General features: G+C 46.5%; 1 protein-coding gene across 2 annotated transcripts in view; it reads right to left on the reverse strand.

The window, feature by feature from the left end:
* NSMAF (neutral sphingomyelinase activation associated factor) overlaps positions 1-26,570 on the reverse strand; it is a 665,048-nt gene that overhangs the window by 56,998 nt on the left and 581,480 nt on the right. For both annotated transcript variants that reach the window (XM_069220229.1, XM_069220228.1), the window contains exon 27: positions 4,001-4,084. In XM_069220229.1, coding sequence (XP_069076330.1) covers positions 4,001-4,084 — 84 coding nt within the window. The remainder of the gene's footprint in view (positions 1-4,000; positions 4,085-26,570) is intronic.

Consider the following 26,570-nt stretch of genomic DNA (forward strand, 5'->3'; position numbering starts at 1 on the left):
CCCTGCGAGCAGAGGTGATAGCGACCAGAAAGACAGTTTTGAAGGTGAGGAGCCGCAAGGGACAATTATGCATGGCTCAAAGGGGGCACACATCAAATAAGGAAGTACAAGATTAAGATCCCATTGAGGCATGATAAATGGAGTGGGAGGAAATAAGTTGGTGAGCCCTTTTAGGAACCAACTCACAATAGGAGAGTTAAAGAGTGAGGGCTGATTAGGTAGCCTAAGAAAAGCGGAAATGGCATATAAATTCCCCGTAAAAGGGTGCCCAAAGCAGAGCCCTGCTGGGCTAAAGAAAGAATGAACAGAAGAACCTCTGACAGAGGGGCAGAAAGGGGATCAACAGATTTGTTGGTACACCATGCCACAAATTTATTCCAACAACAGGCATATACAGTTTTAGTCGATGGACACCTTGCTGCCATGATAACATTGCAGACTTCGGGTGGAAGGGCAAAAGCAGTCAACTGTTGCCGCTCAATCTCCATGCATGAAGGCAGAGGTTGGACAGGTTTGGGTGCAGAACCGTTCCCTGTTGCTGCGACAGAAGATCCGCCCGAAGAGGCAGTCTGAGTGGAGGATCGATGGACATGCTCAATAGCTCTGGATACCACACTCTTCGAGCCCAGTCCGGAGCCACCAAGATGACTTGGGCTTGGTTGTTCCTGAATTTCTTGAGAACTCTGGGCAGAAGAGGGATAGGTGGGAAACAAGCGTCCTGCAAGTCCAACGCTACCATCCAGTCTCCTGGGTCTAAGGCAGACAGAACCTGAGCCAGGGTGAGCATTTTGAATATCTTCTTCTTCAGGAAGAAGTTCCAGTCCCAAAGGTCTAGGATAGGACATAAGCCCTTGTCCTTCTTTGGTATCAGAAGGTAGCGGGAATAACAACCACAACCTACTTCTGGCACAGGGACCCTTTCTATAGCTCCCGTGGCCAAGAGAGCTGCGACTTCCTGGTGGAGAGGCGCCAAATGATCTTCCGGAAGATGATGGAAGGATGGTGGCATGTGTGGTGTTGCAGATTCGAAAGGAAGGGAGTAGCCCTTCTGAATGATCTGCAAACCCACCTGTCCGTGGTGATATGTTCCCAGTGGGGCAGGTGATGGCGGATCCTGCCACCAACTGGGTGGGAGTGAGGGGACTGACTAGGAGGGTTTGGAGACTGCAGCGGGGATAGAGGTGGAATGTACAGACCTCTGGTTCCCTGTCCCACGGCCACGCATAGGCTGGCCAGCGTGCATGGCACAGTGGCTGTGTAGAGGACACGACAGGGTGCCTCTTCCATGTCCACAAAAGGGACGAAAAGCGGACTGTGGTGGGCGAGTGGCAGAGGAAAGACCGAGGGACTGAGCTGTAGCCCAGGAATCCTTGAATCTCTCCAAGGCCAAGTCCGCTTTGTCTCCGAAGAGACGGGTGCCATCAAAGGGCATGTCCATGAGTGACTGTTGGACATCCCCCGAGAAACCAGAAGTGCGTAACCAGGCGTGACGCACCGGAAGAAGATGAAGCCTGGATAACAAGACTGTCAGGCTTGGGGTGTTGGGACAGGAATTTGGGGTAATTTGGTGCGGCTCGATGTCGGCGAGCGATAGTCCTGCTCACAGGAGCCACTGTGTTGGGTTTGGACCATGTACCCAAAACAACATCAGTGAGGGCCTCATTGAATGGTAAAAGGGGTTCTGAAGTAGAAGCCCCAGGTTGAAGCACCTCCATCAGGAGATTAGACCTGACTTTTACAGTCGGTAGCTCAAGGCCAAGGACCTCAGCTGTACTACTGACCACCATACTATAAGTTGCTCCCTCTGCCGTAGCCACGGTAGGAGGAGACAGCATGCCAGCTTCAGGAGAAGTATCCAGACCACTGGCTTCGCCCAAATCCTGTGCCCAGTCCGTAGCAGGGTCATCCTGGTATTCATAAGGGTCCAGGGACCCCTCCAATTCTTCCCCATATTCGTACCCATAGGAAAAAGGGTCTGAATCTGACCTGAGGCGAATAGGCCCCAACGAAAACGAAGGCGGCATCGGCCGATGCCGCTTCGACTCTGAGTCGTCAGGAATAAGAATTGGGTAAACGTCGATAGTGGGCACTACTGAAATCGGGAGTGTCGATAATCGAACTGGCGCTGGGGAAGGTCTCTAAGGTGTGACCGGCACCGGTGCAAATCTGCGCACGGATCCGGAGGTGACCTCGGTGGCCGGGGCCGAAGCCGCTGGCACGGAACCCAAAGGCGCCTCAGCCGAACCCCTTGAGCCTGAAGGTGCCGTATCGGGGTTGGCCCGCCCACAGATGAGTCGCATGGCCTTGTAAAACTCTTTGAGTTGAGCGGGGTCGCTCCGGGAAACTCGGGGAAGCGTGGAGTCTACCCAGACGCAGGCTCTGAGGACGGAGGCCTAGTGCGTGGATGCTTGTTCCACGTCGCGATGGCCGAGCAACGGGGTGAAGTCGGAGAGCGATGGGACTTCTTCGACTTCTTCTTCTTACCTTGACCCGAGGATTTAGAAGAAGACGAGTGGTGATGACTCCGTGACCGATCTCGAGACTTTCCTCTCGAGCGAGACCGGGACCTACGCAGAGTCGAGTGCCGGGCCGCCATTAGCTTTAGGGACCTCTCCCTCAAAGCCTTCGGGTGCATGGCCTGACACTCGGAGCACGACTTCGGGTTGTGGTCGCGCTCAAGGCATCACAGACAAATGCGATGAGGATCCATCACTGGCATCGTCTGTTGGTAATCCTCACAAGGCTTGAACCCGGTATTCGGGGACATCTCGATGCACCAAAGTCGTACACAGAAAAATTCGACAAAACAGTTAAATTCGGCCAAAAAATAGCCAGGGTAGCTCTTCTCCAGATCAGCACGTGGCGCGGAAAGAAAAGAACTGATGTCACTGCGCGATAGCAACGCCTATGTACTACTCCCAACGTCATCACGGCGACCACGACGCCTACGGAGTCGACCAACGCCACCTACCAACGCGCAAGGGTATTGCTCAAAGAAAAATCTCCGGATCCAGTCTGACGCCTAGGGGAAATTCTAAGGTAAGGAATCTGCAACTAGAAGTCTCTATCAGATGATCCTCTGTCATCTGTTTGTAAGATGATGCGTGGAGGGAGGGGTAATTTCGAAGAGAAGGGAGTAACCCCTTCCGACAATATGCAAAACCCACCTGTCCCAAGTTATGGACTGCCAGTGAGGCAAATGATAGTGAATCCTGCCACCAACAGGGTGCCCATAGAGGAAAAAAGGAAGGCTAGGAGGGTTTAGAGGCTGCTGCACATGGGGGGCGGCCGACTGACCAGACCACTAGCCACGTGACCCACAAGGTAAGTGAGTACAGCGCCCTCGTCCACTAACAGGCTTGGCAGCATGCTGGGCACGGTGGCTGGATGGGTATTGGCGCGGTTGGAAGGAGCGAAAGGCAGATTGGAGAGGGGGAAGAAGATAGGGTGCTGCCACAAGTTCAAGGACCTGGCCAGAGCCCGAGAATCCTTGAAGCGCGCAGTCTCAGAATATGTACTGCCTCAAAAGAGGCGGATGCCATCGAAGGGTATGTCCATAAAGGAAGCTTGGATGTACCCTGAAAAGCAAGACATCCTCAGTTAGGTGTCGTGCTTCAGGGCCACAGTCATGGAAACGGATTTGCTTAGCGAGTCGTTGTGTCAAGTCCACAACGAATTGTGAACTTTGTTGCGTCTCTCCTGTCGGCAACAGCCTGAGAGACTACAGCCAAGGCATCCTCCGAGGAGCCGATCGACACCACCTACCAGTGTGGATCTTCCAGATCCAGCCTGAAGCCTGCGGAAAATTCAGCTAGAAGTCTCTATCAAACAAATACGTTTTTCTCATGAAGTTTCCGAAAAGATCCCGACTAACCAAGCACATGAAATTCTACATTAACTTCAACAGCATGCATTATACACACACACAAGTAATGCGTTACATCTGGAACTGAACATTGTATAGAATACTCATGAATTGTAGCTATATCTGCATACTCACACTGGCGTCATGTTCTAATTCCGCTAACAAGTGAAAGTCATTTCTCTTAGCAGCTGAAACATCTGAGGGCTTGCAACTCCACACCTAGAACAGAAACAAGGTGTTAGTGGTTAATAAAAAAGTGGGAGGCCTTAAGCAAATCGACCTACCACAGAAACAGAGAATGAGAGAAACAATTAGGATTAGTGCATTAATTTTCTTTTTCTTGCTAGGAGAGGGCCTCCAGTCATCAAGTACAGTCACTGCATGTATTTCTCACTCACACTATACTGACCACTCAAAACCCCTTGCTGGCTCTCACCTCTCCATAACTTTCACCCCATATCTTCTTCCGTTGTACACCCATCTTCCTGCAGGATTTCCAGTAGGACACAAATCATGTTCTACCATATTTAGAGAGACAGAATTCCAAGTGAGCTGAAAGCCAGTAACAGGTGCTCTGAGTAGCTGCAAATTCGTTTTTTTTTCTCAATGGTTTATGGACCCCTAGATACAAAACGTTATTAATGCTCTAGTTAAATTCAAAGATCATTTCCTGTAAACATGCAGCCTCGCTTCAGGCAATGCATTCTGATAGACCTGAGACAGAGGTAGAATAAAGTTAATAAAAGATACAACAGTCTTGCTTGGATAAAGTGCACTTAATTTATATTAATTAAGCACACTTTCTTTCATCACACACATTTATGATCTTTGTTTTACCAATAAAAACTTCACAATTACTACATTAGGTCCAATGGCACTTATAGTTCCCTGAAATGTTTCCTATATATATATATATATATAATATATTCACTGAAAAAAAAAAAAAACTTTATTTTCAACAAGCCCTCCTGGGGGCTTTCTTGACACAAGCGCAGGAGACCACACTTTTTTTTTATTTGAGAATTAGCTGCAACTTTTTTTTTTAATGTACTTTTTTGCCCTAGGAGAGGTCCCTTTGGGGCCCCAGCACCAGAACTAAGGGGTCAGGGTGTCCCTACCCTGGTCCCTTTTCTCATCTTTTATCTTTTTTTTGGGACTTGGCTGAAGCTGAAGCCCAGTGCCAAGATGGCTGCCAACACTTCCTTGTTGAAGTGTTGGCAGGCAATCAGATCTCAGCACAATATTGGGAGGGTTTGCGGAGCCTTCGCGTTCCTATAGATACAAATTTGTTTTTTTCTTTAATATTTCAACCACTACTGAACGGATTTACACCAAGGAACAAAAAGGTCTCTTTCTGGACCAAAAGCTAGCTTTCTGCCAAATTTGGTGTAATTCCGTCCAGGGGTTTAGCTTCTATTCTTGTTCAAAATCCCCATGGAAAGTAACATGTATATAAATATTCACTTAAAAAAGGTTACAGGGACATTATAGGTAGGATCTGAATATTCTCGCATAAAACCATAGAAATTCAGCACTAAATTATAACTAAAGTTATAGTTAGCTCAAGTAACTATAGCTAGTGCCCCCAGTCCCTGTGGCCAATTCAATATAACCATCCATCCTTGCCCCATGCACGGTCTGCGGCCAGCCCCTGAAGTCAAACCCCCCTAACCACCCAACCCCCATGCTGCCCACTTCCTTTTGCCAAGTGCTGCCAAAGGTGGCTGCAGGTCCGCGTGGTTCCTTTCCCCCGGCCACTTTTAGCCACGGGTACCCTATCACCTGGGTGGGACCTGGCCTTTTAAATAATTTTTGTTTTTTTGTTTTTTGGGTCGGGGGGCACTTTGAGCCCCCCCCCCCCATCCCATAGCCGAATTCACCCCAGCGATCCCATCCCCCAGTGCCTGGTGTTAATAAATGTATTTCTTTGGATGAGGGGAGGGCTTGTGCCCCCCCTCCCTTGGCTGATCTCAGCCCCGGGGACCCCATCCCCTGGAACCCCTCCTTCTATTTTTTTTTCTTTTCTTTTGTGGGAGGAGATAGGGGGGTGGGCCTGCCGCTCCCCTCCTCCAGCCAATTTCAGTCCTAGGGACCCAACCCTCCAGGGCTTAGCCCAAACATTTATTTTTTGGGGGGTAGGGGCCACGGAGCCCCACTCCCCAGGCCATTTTAGGCCCCTGGGACCCCAACCCCCATGGCCTGGCCATGGGGACTGCGGGGGAGCCTGAAGGCCCCAATGGTCACAGCCAACTCCCCACTTCCTGTGGTAACTTGCGCCCTTTCCGTGCACTGCTAATTACCACACAAATTATGACAACCATGACATTTTTGATAATATCATCGATCATATCGATGTGATATTTGCACTACAATTTTTGACCAAAAAACTGTCCATGGAGAGGGCTTACGTAATGGTTACCTTAGGGAACAATTTATAGTTACTTGAGATCCCTGTAACATTTGTTTAAGTGAATCTCTAGGTTTAAAAACAAATGTATTTCCTAACTATGGCGTCTTGTAACCTTTGTTTATATATATACACATATATATATATATACACATATATATATATATATATATATATATATATATGGAAAATGTCACTTACCCAGTGCACATCTGTTCTCGGCGGGAAACACCTGGAACGACGACTCCTAAACCACGGAGTCGTGGAAAACGAAAGCTAAACAACGGTTTCTTTTTCCACGACTTCCTGGTTTTCGTGCCTAAACCACGCATGTCTGAACCACGTGCATGCGTGGTTAAGGCACAGAAGAAGGGAGTCGATGCGGTGAAGGAGGAGGTAAGTTGGGCTGGGACTAGGAATGTTTTTTTGGGGGCGGGGTGGGGTGGGGTGCTCGGGGCGATGAAAATCGTTGTAAAGGCATTCGTGGTAAAGGCATTAGTGATACCAACGAGTTTGTTGTTCCGAACTCGTTGTTGAGCCATGGGTGCTTGAAGTACTCGTGGTTTCGAGATATAACCGTTCGTGGCATGTTCCGCTGCAGATTCACATGCTGTGCATTATACTTCTTCTATCTAGTGTTGGGCTCGGAGTGTTACAAGTTGTTTTTCTGCGAAGAAGTGTTTTCGAGTCATGGGATTGAGTGGCTCCTCCTCTTCGGTTCCACTGCGCATGGGCATTGACTCCATGTTAGATTGTTTTCCCGCAGAGGGTAAGGTAGGAGTGATAGAGCATATATGAGAAAAAGAAAAGATATATATATATATATCTATCTATATATATATATATATATATATGGAAAATGTCACTTACCCAGTGTACATCTGTTCGTGGCATTAGTCGCTGCAGATTCACATGCTGTGCACAGTCCGCCATCTGGTGTTGGGCTCGGAGTGTTACAAGTTGTTTTTCTTCGAAGAAGTCTTTTCGAGTCACGAGACCGAGGGACTCCTCCCATTTCGACTCATGCGCATGGGCGTCGACTCCATCTTAGATTGTTTTGCCCGCAGAGGGTGAGGTAGGAGTTGTGTATGCTAGTAATAGTGCCCATGCAATGGAGTGAATGCGTATGTACATAATAAAGTTTTAAGTAATATATTTACAAATGTACAAATGTTTAAGATCTACTTCTAAACGGCTACAGGCTCCCGGGGAGGCGGGTGGGCGCATGTGAATCTGCAGCGACTAATGCCACGAACAGATGTACACTGGGTAAGTGACATTTTCCGTTCGATGGCATGTGTAGCTGCAGATACACATGCTGTGCATAGACTAGTAAGCAGTTATCTCCCCAAAAGCGGTGGTTCAGCCTGTAGGAGTTGAAGTAGTTTGAAATAATGTTCTTAATACAGCTTGACCTACTGTTGCTTGTTGTGCAGTTAGCACATCTACACATTAGTGCTTGGTAAATGTATGAGGCGTAGACCATGTTGCTGCCTTACATATTTCGTTCATTGGAATATTTCCTAGAAAGGCCATGGTAGCACCTTTCTTTCTGGTTGAGTGTGCCTTTGGTGTAATAGGCAGTTCTCTTTTAGCTTTAAGATAGCAGGTTTGAATGCACTTAACTATCCATCTAGCAATGCCTTGTTTTGAAATTGGATTTCCTGTATGAGGTTTTTGAAAGGCGATAAATAGTTGTTTTGTCTTTCGAATTAGTTTTGTTCTGTCAATGTAGTACATTAGTGCTCTTTTGATGTCTAATGTATGTAGTGCTCTTTCGGCTACAGAATCTGGCTGTGGGAAGAACACTGGTAATTCTACCGTTTGATTTAAGTGGAACGGTGAGATTACTTTTGGTAAAAATTTAGGATTGGTCCGTAGAACAACTTTATTTTTGTGTATTTGAATAAATGGTTCTTTAATGGTAAATGCTTGAATTTCACTCATTCTTCTTGGAGATGTGATGGCAATTAAAAATGCAACTTTCCACGTTAAGTATTGCATTTCACAAGAGTTCATGGGCTCAAAAGGTGGACACATGAGTCGTGTTAGGACAATGTTGAGGTTCCATGAAGGAACTGGTGGTGTTCTTGGTGGTATAATTCTCTTTAGGCCTTCCATAAACACCTTTATGACTGGTATCCTAAACAATTAAATTGAGTGCGTAATTTGTAGGTAAGCAGAAATTGCCGTAAGATGTATTTTAATGGAAGAGAAAGCTAGGTTAGATTTTTGCAAATGTAGTAAGTATCCTACTATTTCTTTTGCAGATGCGTGTAAAGGTTGAATTTGATTATTATGGCAGTAATAAACAAATCTTTTCCACTTATTTGCATAGCAGTGTCTAGTGGTAGGTTTTCTAGCTTGTTTTATGACCTCCATACATTCCTGTGTGAGGTCTAAGTGCCCGAATTCTAGGATTTCAGGAGCCAAATTGCTAGATTCAACGATGCTGGATTTGGATGTCTGATCTGTTGTTTGTGTTGTGTTAACAGATCTGGTCTGTTGGGTAGTTTGACATGAGGTACTACTGAAAGGTCTAGTAGTGTTGTGTACCAAGGTTGCCTTGCCCATTTTGGTGCTATTAGTATGAGTTTGAGTTTGTTTTGACTCAACCTGTTTACTAGATATGGAAGGAGAGGGAGAGGGGGAAAAGCGTACGCAAATATCCCTGACCAGTTCATCCATAGAGCATTGCCTTGGGATTGATCTTGTGGGTACCTGGATGCAAAGTTTTGGCATTTTGAATTTTCCTTTGTTGCAAATAGATCTATTTGAGGTGTTCCCCAAATTTGAAAGTAATTGTTTAGTATTTGGGGGTGAATTTCCCATTCGTGGGTTTGTTGGTGATCTCAAGAGAGATTGTCTGCCAACTGGTTCTGAATCCCTGGAATAAATTGTGCTATTAGGCCAATGTGGTTGTGAATCGCCCAATGCCATATTTTTTGTGTTAGGAGGCACAACTCTGTCGAGTGTGTCCCTCCTTGTTTGTTTAGATAATACATTGTTGTCATGTTGTCTGTTTTGACAAGAATGTATTTTTGGGTTATTATGGGTTGAACTGCTTTCAGCGCTAGAAATACTGCTAACAGTTCTAAGTGATTTATGTGAAACTGCCTCTGATGTATGTCCCATTGTCCTTGGATGCTGTGTTGATTGAGGTGTGCTCCCCACCCTGTCATGGAAGCATCCGTCGTTATGACGTATTGTGGCACTGGGTCTTGGAAAGGCCGCCCTCAGTTTAAATTTGTACTGTTCCACCATAGAAGCGAGATGTATGTTTGGCGGTCTATCAACACCAGATCTAGAAGTTGACCCTGTGCTTGTGACCATTGTGATGCTAGGCACTGTTGTAAGGGCTGCATGTGCAATCTTGCGTTTGGGACAATGGCTATGCATGAAGACATCATGCCTAGGAGTTTCATTACCATTTTGACTTGTATCTTTTGTGTTGGATACATGGCCTGTATTACCTTGTGAAATGTTTGACCCCTTTGTGGACTTGGAGTGGCAATCCCTTTTGCTGTGTTGATTGTCGCTCCTAAGTATTGCTGTGTCTGACACGGCAAAAGGTGTGACTTCGCGTAGTTGATGGAGAAACCTAGCCTGTGAAGGGTCTGTATGACATATTTTGTGTGCTGTGAACACTGTCTTAGCGTGTTGGTTTTGATTAACCAGTCGTCTAAGTACGGGAACACATGTATTTGCTGCCTTCTGAAATGTGCAGCTACTACTGCCAGGCATTTTGTAAAAACTCTTGGCGCAGTTGTTATTCCGAATGGCAACACTTTGAATTGGTAATGTATTCCTTGGAATACGAACCTTAGGTATTTCCTGTGTGAAGGATGTATTGGTATATGGAAATACGCATCTTTTAGGTCTAATGTTGTCATGTAATCTTGCTGTTTGAGCAGTGGGATTACGTCTTGTAACGTGACCATGTGAAAGTGGTCTGATTTGATGTAGGTATTTAGTGTTCTGAGATCTAGTATTGGTCTCAGAGTTTTGTCCTTTTTGGGCATTAGAAAGTACAGTGAGTAAACTCCTGTGTTTTTTTGTAGATTTGGTACTAATTCTATTGCGTCCTTTTGTAGCAATGCTTGAACTTCTAGTCCTAGAAGATCTATATGTTGTTTTGACATATTGTGTGTTTTCGGTGGGACGTTTGGAGGGAATTGGCGAAATTCTATGCAATAACCCTGCTGGATAATTGCTAAGACCCAAGTGTCTGTTGTTATTTCCTCCCAAAGTTTGTAAAATTGGCTTAGTCTTCCCCCCACAGGTGTTATGTGATGGGGTTGTGTGACTTGTGAGTCACTGTTTATTTTGAGGAGTTTTGGGGCCTTGGAATTTTCCTCGATTTCTTGGGAATTGGCCCCCTCTATATTGCCCCCGAAAACCTCCCCTTTGATATTGACCCTGGTAAGTAGGCCTTGTTTGTGAGGTTGTGGTTTCTGTGGGTTGACCTCGAAACCCTCCCCTAAAAGGTGTTTTTCAAAATGTGCCTCTGCTCTGCAGGGAGTAGAGTGCGCCCATGGCTTTGGCTGTATCGGTGTCTTTTTTGAGTTTCTCAATGGCAGTGTCTACCTCCGGCCCAAACAATTGCTGTTCATTAAATGGCATATTGAGCACAGCTTGTTGGATTTCCGGCTTGAACCCGGAAGTGCGCAGCCATGCATGCCTTCGTATCGTGATTGCAGTGTTTATTGTCCTTGCAGCTGTATCTGCTGCATCCATGGAAGACTGTATCTGATTATTTGAGATACTTTGTCCCTCTTCTACCACCTGTTGCGCTCTTTTTTGGAACTCCTTGGGTAAGTGTTCGATGAAATGTTGCATTTCATCCCAATGAGCTCTGTCGTATCTTGCCAAAAGTGCTTGTGAATTGGCAATACGCCATTGATTTGCTGCTTGTGCTGCAATCCTTTTTCCCGCAGCATCAAATTTGCGGCTTTCTTTGTCTGGAGGTGGTGCGTCTCCTGAGGTATGAGAGTTGGCTCTCTTACGAGCTGCCCCGACAACTACTGAGTCTGGTGTTAGTTGTGTTGTAATATAGATTGGATCTGTTGGCGGTGGCTTGTACTTTTTCTCCACCCTTGGAGTTATGGCTCTGCCTTTAACTGGATCCTGAAATATTTGTTTTGAATGTCTTAGCATTCCTGGGAGCATGGGAAGGCTTTGGTACTGGCTATGGGTGGAGGATAGGGTGTTAAACAGAAAGTCATCCTCAATTGGTTCAGAATGTAAGGTGACGTTGTGAAATTCGGCTGCCCTTGCGACCACCTGTGTGTAGGATGTACTGTCCTCAGGTGGTGACGGTTTTGTAGGATAGGAGTCTGGGCTGTTGTCAGACATTGGAGCATCGTAAAGGTCCCATGCATCGGGATCATCCTGACTCATTGTAGTATGAGCTGGTGAGTGCATCAGTGGTGGAGTTGTTGCTGGTGATGCATGTATTGATGGTGGTGGAGACGGTGGTGGGGTTGTTTTCCTTGCCACTTTTGCCTGTGGTTGCTTGTCCTTTTGTTGAAAGGCAAGTTTCCTTTTTATTTTGATTGGGGGAAGAGTGGTTATCTTCCCTGTGTCCTCATGAATATGAAGCCTTTTTTGCGTGTAGTCAGGCTCTACAGCTTGAAGCTCCTCTCCAAATCTATGTAATTGGGAGGTTAATCCTTGTTCCTCTGTACAGGAACTAGTTTTCGGCTCCGAGGCTGGATGTTTCGGAACCGAAACCTTTTCGGAAGTCTTTTTAGGCTCCGAAGAAACCTTCTTTGTTTTCGGCGTGGTGTCTCGGTGCCGAAATTCGTCGGTGCCGCTGTCTCTGTGCCGAAGTTTCTCGGAGCCGCTGTCTCGGCTCCGAGGTTGCTGTGTGGCGGTATCTCGACCGGAGTCGGATGACTTCGACACCAGCATGCCCTTTTTCGGTGCCTTGGATCGGTCACCTAGTTTTCGGGTTAAGCCATGGCCTGTTGGCGGTGGCGTCCCCTGGGCTTTTGTGGACTTCTCGTGAGTCTTGATTTTCGACGTCTTACTCACGGTTTGGGGTGTTTCTTCGGCGTCTAGTTCTTCAGAATCCGACTCGTGGACGGAGAAAGCTTCTTCTTCCTCCTCGAAACGTTCTTGACCTGTCGGCGTGGACGCCATTTGTAGTCTCCTGGCTCTTCGGTCTCTCAGCGTCTTCCTCAACCGAAACGCTCGACAGGCTTCACAAGTATCCTCCTTGTGCTCGGGGGACAAGCACAAGTTACAGACCAGATGCTGATCCGTATACGGATACTTGTTATGGCATTTTGGGCAGAAGCGGAATGGGGTCCGTTCCATCAGCCTTGAAGTCGCACGTGGCCGGGCCGACCAGGCCCCGACGGGGGAATCGAAAAAACCCCGAAGGGCCACCGGAGCTCTTCAAAATTCGGTGTCGATTTGTTCTAACTAACCCGATACCGAACGCAAACAATACCGACGATTTTTTCCGAGATTCTAACTAACTTTCCGACCCGAAACACGGAGCGAAAAGGAACACGTCCGAACCCGATGGCGGAAAAAAAACAATCTAAGATGGAGTCGACGCCCATGCGCAATGGAGTCGAAATGGGAGGAGTCCCTCGGTCTCGTGACTCGAAAAGACTTCTTCGAAGAAAAACAACTTGTAACACTCCGAGCCCAACACCAGATGGCGGACTGTGCACAGCATGTGTATCTGCAGCTACACATGCCATCGAATATATATATATATATATATATATATATATATATATTGGAAACATTTTTTTGAACTATCAGTGCCATAGGACCAAGTGTAATAATTGTGACATTTGTATTGGTAAAATAAAGATTATAAATGTGTTTGAAACAAAGTGTGTTTCACACATACACTCAGATTGCAGTTACTGGTCATTATTTTGTCTGAAGATAGATTTCATTATTTTGCTGCACTTTCTAGGATTAGACTGTCCTTTATTTTCCTTGCATGACTCTGAATTGTCTTGAGGAAGGTGGGTTTTTCACTGAAATGCATTACACTTAAATAAAGCTTCACCTGCAACTGGATTGCAGAAACTTTTATCAACTTTGGATTCTTTGTTACAGGGCAGAGTATATTTTGTGAAGCAACTTATAACATAGCCTTAAACCCCACTGTAGCGGGCTAATCCAGCCACTAAAGGGCCTCTCCAGTGTTGAAGGCCCAAGCTGAAGGCGAGGGCCTTTAAAAAGGGAGCAGGACTTTAATGGCTGGTACAGCCCAGCTACGACGGGCTATAAGGCTATTAGAACATTCCGACTCTAGAGGGCAGAATGTTCAAATAAATATAACAAAGGCCTCACACAGCCAGAGGGGATTGAAATCTCCTTTGGCTCCTTGAGGTTTTGTTCACAGCTGTGAACAAAGAACTATGGAAAGTTGAGGCTCTGGGCTTTTAACAGTCATTCAAAGCCCAGAGCACTCCACTGTCTGCAATGGAGTTCCCAACATTCAACTGTTCTAATATAGCCTTTAGAGCCCGCCGTAGTGGGCTATACTTGCTACTAAAAGCCCGTTCCAGCGTTCGGGGAGGGCCTTTAACAAGGGAGTGATACTTTAATTGCCATTATAGCCCAGCTACAAAGGGCTATAAGGCCATTAGAGGGCAGAATGTTCTAACAAATAAAACAAAGTCCTAGCGGAGCCCGAGGGGATTAAAATCCCCTTGGGCTTCGTGAGACCTTTGCTCACTGCTGTTGCTGTGAACAAAGAACATTGAAATGTTGACGCTCAGGGCATTCACCAGCCAGTGAAAGCCCAGAGCACTCCATTGTTTCCAATGGAGCTCCCAACATTCCCATGTTCTAATATAGCCTTATAGCCCGACGTAGCGGACTATGCAAGCCTTTAAAGGCCTGCTCCAGCATTAAAGACAGCGGGACTTTAATGGCCAGTAAAACCCAGCTAGGAAGGGCTATAAGGCTTTTGGAACATTACACCACTAGATAGGAGAATGTTCTAATAAACAAAACAAAGGCCTCCTGGAGCCCGAAAGGATTGAAATCCCCATCGGGCTCTGTGAGGCCTCTGTTTACAACGTTTGCTGTGAGAAAAACATTGGAATATTGGAGCTCTGGACTTTTATCAGCCATTAGAAGCCCAGCGGCACTTCATTGTCTTCAATGGAGCTCTCAACATTCCAATGTTCTAACAGGTATTTTAGCCCACACTGCTGTAAAGTCCACTCAGAACAACTAGCATTGAAACTATGTCAGCTGTATTTATATAAAATGAGTAAAGCTAACCTTCCTGTAGTAAATGTCACCAGCATTCTCTCAAGTAGTTTCATACTTCCAAAAAAACAAAAATGTACAATGATTAAGGTATTTCTAAGAAATAACGATTTCTTCATCAAAGTAAGAAAAACTAACTCATACATTTGAATGAATCCAGCTACAACACTTATCGCTTACGTGCACCCAAAATAACTCCTTTTTCCCATGCTTTTCTAAATGTTTTTAAATGGGAGAACATGTGTCAAACTGTGAATATTACATTCCGATATAGGTTAGATAATTGAGAAGTAACGACATCCTTCATTACAGTCAACGATGCATAACAGTTTACTATGTTGTGCTCTGTCCATTTTTAATTGAGCCCTCACTTCTCTCCCTTCTCCCTTTTGCAGAAAGGCAGGGATATCCACCTCCCAAGATTGGGGCGTGAACTATAATGCACTACTTGGTGGAATGCAGGTGGTTTGAGGGAGTGGATATACAGGGGCAGGTATGACCTTTTCATACTAGCTGGAGCACCCCGCAGTCCGCTGTGATGGGCTCTTAATTCGCCTGGAATCTGATAGTGAAAGGACGACAAATTAAAGGGATGTGAAGGTCACAGAACCATTAAAAGAAGGAGGGACTGGATGTTTTGTCATCCCATTAAATCCACCTACCCTGGGAAATGAGCACAAAAACTGCTTAGATTAAACCAACAGAAGCACCAATACTGACTGTGGTACTGCTGGGTGAGGAAGGCCATCCCCAGTGAGAGTACAGTATACCAATTGTTTTTTAAATGCTCAAAGAGAAGTCCACATTTTTGCTGAGGATCCCCTCTCCATCAAAGGGCAGATCCAAAGCCCACCAGTTTCCAGTGCATCACATATGGTTTTGGGTGTGAAAACTTTTGTCATCACTCTTTTTTTAACCCTGTCCAACCTTGCTCACCATTAAAGGAGTAAAGACATATTCAAAGTATCAGGAATGACAACATTTGGGAGGACAATGCTGTAGCCTGACTAACCACAGATGGCAAAGCTAATTACCTCAAAATTACCTTTTTGCAAATACTTGAGTATTGAATGATTCTCTTGCATGAGATGAGATAATAACTCCGAACAATTTAACAGTAGGGAAAACAGGGGACACAAGATACTTTTTTCCCTTACACAATGGCAGCCCGAGATATCATTAGTGCCACTTAGTACATCAAACTGCTGTGACCACTTAACTGGAATTTGAGGATGTGGGAATCTCAAACTAGTTTAATGACTACAAAGAGATCATTATTATTAATATTATTATTGAGGGACACAACTACTCATTTGCAGATTCTAAAACACCAACTTGAATCTCCAAGAACAGGACCATCAATTTAGATGGGGGAAGCCAACAAACTCCAACATTAAGGCCCCAATCCACACACAGCCTCCTCACTTGGGGCAGAGTCTCCACAGTTGTGACAGGATCTCTGCACTTGTGAGGGGATCTCAGCACTGCAGTTTCCCTTTGTGGAAATCCCACCATGAATGCGGAGATCCTGCCACGACTGAAGAGCCTCCACCCCAAATGTGGAGGCTCTTTGTGAATCGGAGCCCACATTTTTAACCAAGGCAATGATTCACTGAGAAGCAATATACGCCCTCCGTTTGAGTGTTTGTATCCATAAAACAGACCTTCTGGTAAATGTGACGCAACTACCCTCAACCGAAACCTCAGAGAAGACAACCAGTTACTACCTGATGAAATGGGCGGAATGGTCATCTGGTATTATTTGCTTTGTAGCTTTGACAAAACCAGCCTAATGAAAATTAATCAATCCCACACAGCTTTACTCTATGCTATACACAATCATCGTTTAAGAGAAATTGTTATTTGGAGCTTTAAAAGGAGATGACATAAGATTGTGCTATTTAAATCATCCTAGACCAACCAAAAGCGGGCAAACACAGACGCCATATCAATGAAGCTTGTGACTGTGCAATGTTAGACAACGTCTGATATTTGCGAATAGATGGTGTCAGTAGTGGTGATGTAAAGTGTTTTTCAGAACATATCTACAAACATAATAACGGTGGGTGAACCACTGCTAGTAAACAAAAATCATAAGAAGAGTTCTTGTAATTGTAGGTTTGCTAGTTTAGGATCCCAGAGGGCACAGAAAACAAAAGACGTTAAACCATACTGGTCGCTGATAATGACAAAACTCTCCTCTGTCCCACAGCAAATCTGGGTTGTCAGTAAACTGGGCATTAAAAACAGTACATCTAAACTCTGATCTCTGATGCACTAGTGACGTTGAGATGTCACTCCCAAATGGAAGTTGCATCTATTATATTAAGGCATAATTAGCATAAGTATGCCAAGTGGTGCCGGACCAAAGATGTATTAACAGGGACATTTAATGTAAAACACTGACAAAACATGATGGAGTGCCTAAAGTCAGTCTCAGGGAAAAAGGGATACAGGTATATAAGGCTGGTTTGAGAAATAATTTTCAACGACCTAACATACAATGCAATTCATTACTAAGAACAAGCCATGGTGATGTGAATTCTTTAAATGTGTCTGCTTAGACCCTAAGTTCTAGATACATGCTTTCTTTCATTTCATACAGTTTGATCCTGGCCTGAAAGTAGGTTTCAGAAACTTAATGAGCATGACTGCCCATGTGCCTAACTAACTTTAATGCAAGAGTGGCCAACACAGGTTGAGAAGAGGTGGATGCCTGCTAGGCTTTCAGTATAACATTTGCAGTCTAATGTAAATAGCCTAAAACTTCAGAATTGATCTTGTTCTTCTGAGGGTCCCTCTTTTGAAGAATATAAGCCATTTAATCTTCTTTTTTTTAATGATATTTTTATTATGATTCAGAATACAGGGTTTGCACTGTTATATACAATGGTGCATAGAGAGTACATGTTTAATAATCCAGAACACTTTGCCTAATGCCAGTGATTATGCCATCAAAACCCTTATGGTGCTTTTACGGCCACTTCACCGCTGAGAGAAAACTCCTCCCCTCCCTTAATTGCCATTCTCAGGACCCCCTGAAGGCCCCCTCTACTCCCCCACTGCGAACAGTTGCCCAATCTCCCAATACTTTCTCCCATTTCTTGGAGCATCCCCTTCCTGTGTATATAGCTTTCTCGGCTCTCTGGCACCAGTCTAGGTCAATCTGCCAGTTTGTTAGCTGAGGGGTGGCAGTGTCACTCCAGCCTCTCACTATGTTGCGCTTGGCTACTCCTGATGCCAGTCTCCAGCAAATTTCCTGATATTTGGGCCATGTGTTTTCCCCCGAAAATTTACAGCGGGAACTATTTATGGTCCAGAGGTATCTCTAGTGTGGTGGTCTGGAACATCTCCCAGGCTATGCTGTACCAGTATTCCCATATCAAGGGACATTCACAAGTATGTGTATGTATGTGCCCTCCTCATTACAGCCCCTCAAGCTTTGTGGGCTCACCGCCCTACCAATTTTGTGTAGAAGCATACGAAAATAGTATGATCTATGTAGAATCTTGAACTGAACTAGTCTGAACCTAGCCCTGATGGCTATTTCCCTGGGGGCCTCCAAGAGCCTCCGCCCATTCATCATCTTCTAAATGTCCCAAATCGGCCTCCCATGCCTCCCTCAATTTACTCAGCAGGTATAGAGACTTAGGACCTCATAATGATCTTGGTGGTAAAAACCGCTGAGATCCGCGCTGGGGGTCAACAGAAGACCGCCAGCGTGACTACCCCCGCCGGCCGTATAATGTATTCCCCGCTGGGCCAGGAGGCGGAAACAATGTTTCTGCCCGCCGGCCCAACGGGGAAAAGGGCCGTAACATTGACAGCGGCTCCAAATGGAGCTGCCGCCAATGTTGGTGTGCGGCGGGTGCAGCAGCACCTGTTGCGCAGATCACTGCCCGTAATCGGGCAGTGACCTGAGCGATGGGGCACTGCACAGGAGCCCCTGCACTGCCCATGGCAAGTGCATGGGCAGTGCAGGGGCCCCCGGGGGGCTCCGGAGCACCCCTTCTGCCAGCTTGTCCCTGGCAGGGGAACCCACCAGGGAAAGGCTGGTGGAAAAGGGGATCATTATCAAGGGGTGATTACCTCGGAGGCAGCCTGGCGGTAGAGGAGGGTCGCTATAGGTGGCCATCACTGTCTCCATAATATGGTGGCTCAGACCGCCGTGCGGTGGTGGTCTTTGCCCCCGCCGCCGGCATGGCGGTCTGAACCGCCGGGGATCGTAATGACCCCCTCAGTGATTAATTTCCTGTAAATCACTGATATCCCCTTTTTGGGAAGTGGTTCAGACAGGATTCTATCCTCCAAGGGGGAAGCCTCCGGCAGCTGATTCCCCTTCCTGGATATGCCTCCTCAGGGCATGCCCCAGCTGTGAGTAGTGATAGTATTTAGTGGTCGCTAAAGTGTATTCCTCCCTAAGAGTCTCAAAACTGATAAAAGCCTGCCCCCTCCACACGTCTCCCAGGCTTTTTATTCCTATCAGCTCCCACTTCTGAAACCCCTGCAAGCCTCTCTCTTCTAGAAGTCCATCACTATGCCACAGAGAGGAGAGGCCCGTGAGTTTTCCTGCCCACTCCAGGTATTTGCTTGCTTCCTTCCAAGCTCTAACTACCGCCATCGTATGGTGTGGCAATGTTCGTTCTCGTCTGGTATCATGCAGTAAGGCCTCGGGGCCTCCCCTCCCTATAATATGTCTATCAAGCCTGCTGGTCTGCGAACACCCATTCATTGACTATAAGGAGGTGGTATGCCCAATAGTAGTTTTGGATGTCCGGCATTGCTAGTCCTCCATTGTAGACCCCCTTCTGCAGCTTGGTCAGGGCAATCCTAGGAGCACTCTGGCTCCACAGGAGCCTGCGTACCCGAGTCTACTGTGCTAAAGACTTCCTGTGGGATATTTGCAGTAGGCTCATCATTTTACGGAGGGCTGCCTTACCCATCAGGGTCAATGGGCGGCCATGACAATGAGTGATGTCCCCCTTAAGGTTCTCCAGTTAAGGAGTTAAGTTTCTCTACAGAAAATCTTAGGGGTTCCTGGTGACATAGATGCCCAGGTAGTGAAAGCCCCCCGTAACTACCGAAGCCCCGCAATACTGGCCTCTCTGCCGAGAGGGGAAAGACAACCGACTTTGCCAAGTTTATGGAATATCCAGAGTGGTTTCCAAAAAGTCTGAATATTTGCATGAGCCTGCCAATACTAGGGGGGGCTTTGATACATAAAGAAGAATGTAATTGGTGTATAATGAGATACGCTCTTCCCACCCTCCTGGAGCCTGTATCCCCCTAACCAAGAGTTCCTGGCAGATCCATGACACCATTGGCTCTAATGCCAGGGAAAGAGCATGGGGGACAAGGGGCAACCTTGATGTGTGCCCCTCCAAAACCAGAACTCCCAAGATACCTCCCCATTGACCTTCACACGCGCAGTGGGTGAGGCATACTGTAAAGGTCCTCATAGTATTCTGCAAAGGTCTCCGTTATGGTTGCGCCTGTTGTCTGCGAGACACTTTCTGCGTTTTCTATCTTTGGCACCCATGAGTGCTCCCTGTTTTGTTGTTCCAGCCAGGCCAGTAATTTGCCGGCTTTGTCACTAACCTCATACAGTTATCGGTGTGCTGCAATAACATAATTCCTGGCATGATTTTCCACCAGACACCTCAATTCCTGCTGCCTTATCTGCAGTATACCTCGGTTCTCAAGGGTTCCTGAGACGAAGGCCATCTACTCCAATCGAACAACAGCTCTCTCAATGGCCACACATTACAGCCTTGACTCTTTCTTTGCTTCCCCAATTAGCACCTGGGCCTGTCCCCGCAGGACTGTCTTAAAAGCCTCCCATACTGTGCATGCTGATGATACGGAACCCCGATTTTCTTTACAATAGAGATTCTCCCCCTCTTTTAGTCTGTCTTGGCTCCCGTTATCCTGCAGGCTCCAGGCATCCAGGCGGCTCGGCAATGACAAGTCCTTCGTGAGTCCTGTCAGTGTGACCCCCTACAGTGGAGTGGTCTGAGATCCCCCGCACGGATCCTGCTACCAAGACCATTAACCTTTCACAACCATATGGTCAAATTTTGCACTGAATCCGTCTTTTGCAAATACTGTAACGGTGCTGGAGCCAGATTTCCACTCCCAGCGGCATTCCCTCCCTCTCCCTTGCACTGATCCTCTTTGCTTCCAACAGCACTGTGCAAACCAAAATTGCCCATGAACCAGGCTGAAGAAACAGAACTTTTCTGAGAAACCAAAACAGTAAAACTTGTTCCCCCAACTCCCCCCTCCCAGCTGCCCTGCATTGTGGGTTCAACTCTACCCATCACCCCAACTTGCCGAGGGCCTGTTGCCCTAAATAAATAATTTCACAATGGGGGTGTTCTGCCACCTATGCAGTGTTAATCAATGGATGTCATTTAGATGGATGTCCAATGTTCCCCCCTCATACGTTGAAGAGTTATCTTGCCCTTGGACACTATGGAGCATAGTCTTTCCTGGACTCCCTTCTGCTGGGAGGGATGCCTTCTGCGTCTCCTGTTCGGCGTTTTCTGTTCAGCCCTGTTTGTCCCATTGGGGCAGGGCTTCCCGTGATCTCCCTGCTTCTTCCCTCTTACTCTCCAGCCCTCCACCAGTCCCACGGCTCCTCTGGCAACCAAAGTGCTAGGTTTTGCAGACCATCACCACTCGGAGTCTGGCTGGGAACAGCATCATGTACTTCAGTTCCCTGGCTCTCAGCGCTTTTTTAACTTCCTCAAAGTACTTCCGTTGATGCTGCAAGGTGAAGTCAGGAAAGAAGCGAATAACAGCGTTGTCCAGTTTTAAGTTCCCATACGATCTGGCCACTTGCAGGATGGCATCTCGGTCCCAGTAGTTCAGGATCCTGGCCACTATTGTGTGCAGCGGGGCCCCTGGTATTGGTGGAGGGCCTGGCAGTCTCTGAGCCCTTTCCACCGAGAAGAAGCTGGATAGTCATTTCAGTCTGAGTTTGTTCAAATCAGATCTTCCACAAGGAGGTCCATGTAGGGCCTCCATGCCCCCCACCACTTGCACGTTGTTTCTCCTGGACCTCCCTTCGTGTTCCTCAAGTTTGGCTTCCATCTCCGAGTTCTTCTTTGTGAGGGACTGAACCGGCTCTTCCAAGCATTTGTTGGTTGCCATCTAACCCCCTATATGCATGTTTCAGCCACGCCCACCTCCTCGAATATCCTGCCCAAATCCATCCTGAGGAGGTTGCCATCAACTTGGACTGCGTCTAATTTTGGCTCCAAGGGTGAGACGGAGCCTCAAACATCTTGTATGGCTGCCATGATGGGGGCTCAATGAGGGCTCTCCATTAGGCCCTGAGACTTCGCCACAGGGTCCTGCCCTAGTAATCTTCGTCTGGCACCTTGAAGCCTCCATTCATACTGTGTATCTATTCAGGTTATTTACTTGTGTCGGTTTAGGGGTGCAGCCCTTCACCATGGCCCCAGCCTCCTGCTCCTCACCTCCTGCTGCCACTTGTTGGAGCCATCTGATTTGGATAGTTTGCCCCAGGTCCATCTCTTTGCCAGACCCAGGCAAGACCCTTCGTTGCCTACACCCAGGAGCCGCTTTTCTCACAGCCCAGTCCAGCGCGACGAGATCCACCACAACAACCCTGAAAACCCCCAGCTTCCGGGGAGCCGCTCCAGTGCCCCACGGGCAGGGACCCGGACCCCAAGTGCCACTTAATCTTCTTAGTTTATTAAAAAACATTTCAAGTCTCTTTAAAAATAGATCATACTTTACAAAACGTTACAGTTGATTTATTGATTCACTGCGACAATATCCATTGTCAATTCTTGGACATTAGTTTGTTTTTAATGGAAGCTTGTAGACGTTTTGCAGCAATTTCATTCGGTACATTGGTTTACCTTGTACCTTTTTAAAAGTTTATGCAAATTTGGTGTCATCTTCTATGAAGTGCATTTATGCATGTGATTTCATTTATTTTTATTTTGTTGAAAATAGATAATTAAATCCATAAAGTGGATTCATGCCACAACAGATATTGTGTCAGAACTTGTGTGCTGTCAATAGAAAACACCCAGGATAGTTTGGGTATAGTTGTAAAAAATCTGCACCAGATGAGAACTGCTATACTAGTTTTACAAGAGAGTAAGGCACTTCAACATGAAAGAGTGTATTTACATTTGCTAAGACTTTTAAACAGTATTTAATCCAATAAACAGGCCATTAAAAAAATACTAAGCGCAGTAGATATCAATTCAATGGCAAAATCAGAATAGTTTGGCTCAAATAATAGATTGCTGAATTATTATTTTCCTGATTTCTTCCCAAACTTGTTAGACCTGAAGTTGAACAAGCTTTGAAAGTATGGTTCGACAGTTTATAGACCAGCATTCAGTTCGGTCCCTAAAGGTGTGGTATGGAAACTTCAAATGATTTATTTAGCACTAATATCATCTTTGTGAGCACCTCCTCTAGCAGGGCTTAGCATCAACGATTGACCCTGCCAGACCTTCAGCAGCAGACAGTAGATCTAAAGGGGGGGGGGTGACATCATACACCACTGAAGGACTATCGTGAAAACTGCTCATGCAGAGTGCATCTAAAGACCTCCTCATGAGGTTTATTTTCTGTGACCTCATGCCACAAAAGAACTGTGGGAGATGAAAATTACTGTTGACAGTTTTTAAGCAATGTGGGGCCGTTAACGCAGCCACCAAACAACACTTCTCTATCGGAAGGTATATTCCTTTGGGTCACTTTAGGATGTGAAACCTTTCTCAAGCAATGACCAAACTCCTTATCAGTGTGAACCACAAAAAGAGTAAAAAATAAAATGATACCAGAACAACAAAAATCAAATTAGTAGAGCTGTCGATTTGCAATTTCAAAGTCTTAAGTAAAAGTAGTGTCAAAAAGCACAAATCGCCAACTGTGGTTATCGGGTTCGTCGGACTGGAACAAGGCCACAAGTCCAAACGAACCATGATGGAGTGCAGGCCAGGTACAGGACCGAGTTCGGCCCACTGGACAGTGTATCTGCTTGTACTTGGGCTGAGAGCTTCTTTACACCGATCTTAGGGCCAGGGTGCACTTGGGGGGGACAGGTCTCAGAATGGTTCCCGGTGGAAAGGGGTACGCGCCAGGGGTGTCCCCTGTCTCCCCTGCTATTTACAGTGGAAATAGATCCATTGGCAGCCTGGGTGAGGGTAGACCCATTATACAGGGGCTTCCAATGGGAAGAGGCGGTATGCAACAGAATAGCGTTATATGCAGACAATGTGCTTCTATATCTGGGGAACCCAGAGATATCCAGACCGAAAGCGCTGGGGATCCTGGGAATCTTCGGGGAGTACTCAGGGCTCTGTATTAACCCACCAAAGTATGTTATATACCCTATAGCACAATGCCCAATGGACATGCAGTGGGCGAATGGGTTCAAATACTTGGGAGTATATGCCACAGGGAAAGCAAACTGTTCCTTTGAAAGGAACTTGATGCCACTGCTAGAGAGTCTGCACAGGGATGTCCTGTTCTGGAAGGCTCTTCCGTTATCCCTACTGGGGTGCTCGGGCCATATTTAAGATGGTGGCACTGCCACGCCTTTTCTACCAGCTACAGAGCCGCCTGTTTCCTATTGCCAGGTCATTTTTTCAGAAAGTGAACACCCAGGTCAGCAGGCTGCTGTGGGGGGGGAAGGGGTCCCACGTGTTTCATTAGAAAAATGTTATCGATTGGTGACTGAAGGGGGCATTGCCACACCGGACATTAATTTGTATTACTGGACAGCACATATTCTCATTGTTAGAAATTGGGTCTTTGGTTGGCAGTCAGGTTACCCCCCTGTCCAAGTAAGGACCCTCACTCCAGTCTGGGTAAAAGAGAATCACCCTCAGCTAACCCCTCCTTGCCCCCTTGGTAGCTTGGCACGAGCAATAGGCTTGGCTTCAGAGTGTTAGGTGTGAAGTATTCGTACCAACACACACAGTAACTTAATGAAAATACTACAAAATGACAACACAGGTTTAGAAAAATAGAAAATATTTATCTAAACAAAACAAAAAAATGACAAACATCCACAATACACAAGTCAAGTTATCAATTAAAAAGCAAAAAGAGTCTTCATGTAGTTTTAAACACACACTAACACTGTTAGGGTGAAAATTTACTTTGGGTGCGTCAAAAATAACCCTGCTCGGGCGAGTGTGTGTCAAAAAGGGCTTGCGATGCATTGATTTCACTCGTGAGTGAGACCTTGCGGCGTTTCTCCTTTCGTCGGGTCGGGATGCGTCGTTTCTTCTCTCCGCAGGAGAGCGATGCGTTGATCCGGTCAAGACTCTCGGGTCCGGGCAGGCCTTGCGTTGTTTCTACATGCGCAGCAGCGTTTGCGTCGGAAATCAAGCCGCACAATAATCCGAAAGCAACGCAGCGTGGGTTACGATCTCATCAGCCTCCGTCAGTGATGCTGTGCGTCGTTTCTCCAGCTCCGTGTGTCGATTCTTCAGTCGCGTTACAGGCGCGTGTTGATTTTCAGCCGCCAAGCCGGCGGCGTGTTGATTTCCCAGCCGCAGATCGGAGTCGTGACGATCTTTTCCCTGCACGGCTTTCTGTGTGTGCATTTCTTCCTCTTAGGCTGCCAGGTTCTCCTTTCACGGTCCCAGGAACTGGATGGGCACCACAGGGGAGAGTAAGAGTCTCTCCAGAGGCTCCAGGAGCTGGCAGAGAGAAGTCTTTGCTGTCCCTGAGACTTCAAACAACAGGAGGCAAGCTCTAAATCAAGCTCTTGGAGATCTTCACAAGATGGAAGGCATACAAAGGCCAGTCTTTGCCCTCTTACTCTGGCAGAATCAGCGACTGCAGGATAGCTCCACAAAGCACAGTCAAAGGCAGGACAGCTCTTCTTCCTCAGGTCTTCTCCAGGCAGAGGTTCCTCTTGGTTTCCAGAAGTGTTCTCTAGTATGTGGTTTTGGGTGCCCTTCTTATACCCAATTTCTCCTTTGAATGAGGCCTACTTCAAAGCAAAGTCTCTCCTGAATGTGAAATCCTGCCTTGCCTAGGCCAGGCCCCAGACACTCACCAGGGGGTTGGAGACAGCCCTTTCAGGTGTAAGTGACCACTCCTCCCCTCCCGCCTAGCACAGATGGCTCATCAGGATATGCAGGCTACACCCCAGCTCCCTTTGTGTCACTGTCTAGTGTGAGGTGCAACCAGCCCAACTGTCAAACTGACCCAAACAGGGAATCCACAAACAGGCAGAGTCACAGAAATTGTATAAGCAAGATAATGCTCACTTTCTAAAAGTGGAATTTTCAACACACAATCTTAAAATTAACTTTACTAAAAGATGTATTTTTAAATTGTGAGCTCAGAGACCCCAAACTCCACATGTTCATCCGCTCCCAAAGGGAATCTACACTTTAATCAGATTTAAAGGCAGCCCCCATGTTAACCTATGAGAGGGAAAGGCCTTGCAACAGTGAAAGACGAATTTAGCAATATGTCACTGTCCGGACATATAAAACACACTACTATATGTCATGTAAGAAAAGGGAAGGTTTAGTGGGTACACTTGCCAAGCAGAATATACAGTTAAAAAACTGCACACACAAACAATGCAATGGCAGCTCTGAGACATGATTACAGAGCTACTTACATGGGTGGCACAACCAGTGCTGCAGGCCCACTAGTAGCATTTGATTTACATGCCCTGAGCACCTCTAGTGCCCTGTACTAGGGACTTACTAATAAATTAAATATGGCAATCATGGATAAACCAATTACATACACATTTTGTAAAGGAGCAATTGCACTTTAGCGCTGGTTAGCAGTGGTAAAGTGCCTAGAGTAACAAAAACAGCAAAATCAGAGTCCAGCACACATCAACAACTTGGGAAACAGAGGCAAAAAGTTAAGGGAGACCACGGCAAGGATGAAAAGTCTAACACTCATACTTAATGATTGGTGGTTTGAGGGGTTTGCGGACCCGGCTTATACTCTTGAAGGAACGGTCACAGGGTTGCAGGGTCTCCCACATCTGTTGTATGGGGGGGCTGCAGG

The sequence above is a fragment of the Pleurodeles waltl genome, chromosome 2_2, assembly GCF_031143425.1.
Source record: "Pleurodeles waltl isolate 20211129_DDA chromosome 2_2, aPleWal1.hap1.20221129, whole genome shotgun sequence".
Lineage (NCBI taxonomy): Eukaryota > Metazoa > Chordata > Amphibia > Caudata > Salamandridae > Pleurodeles > Pleurodeles waltl.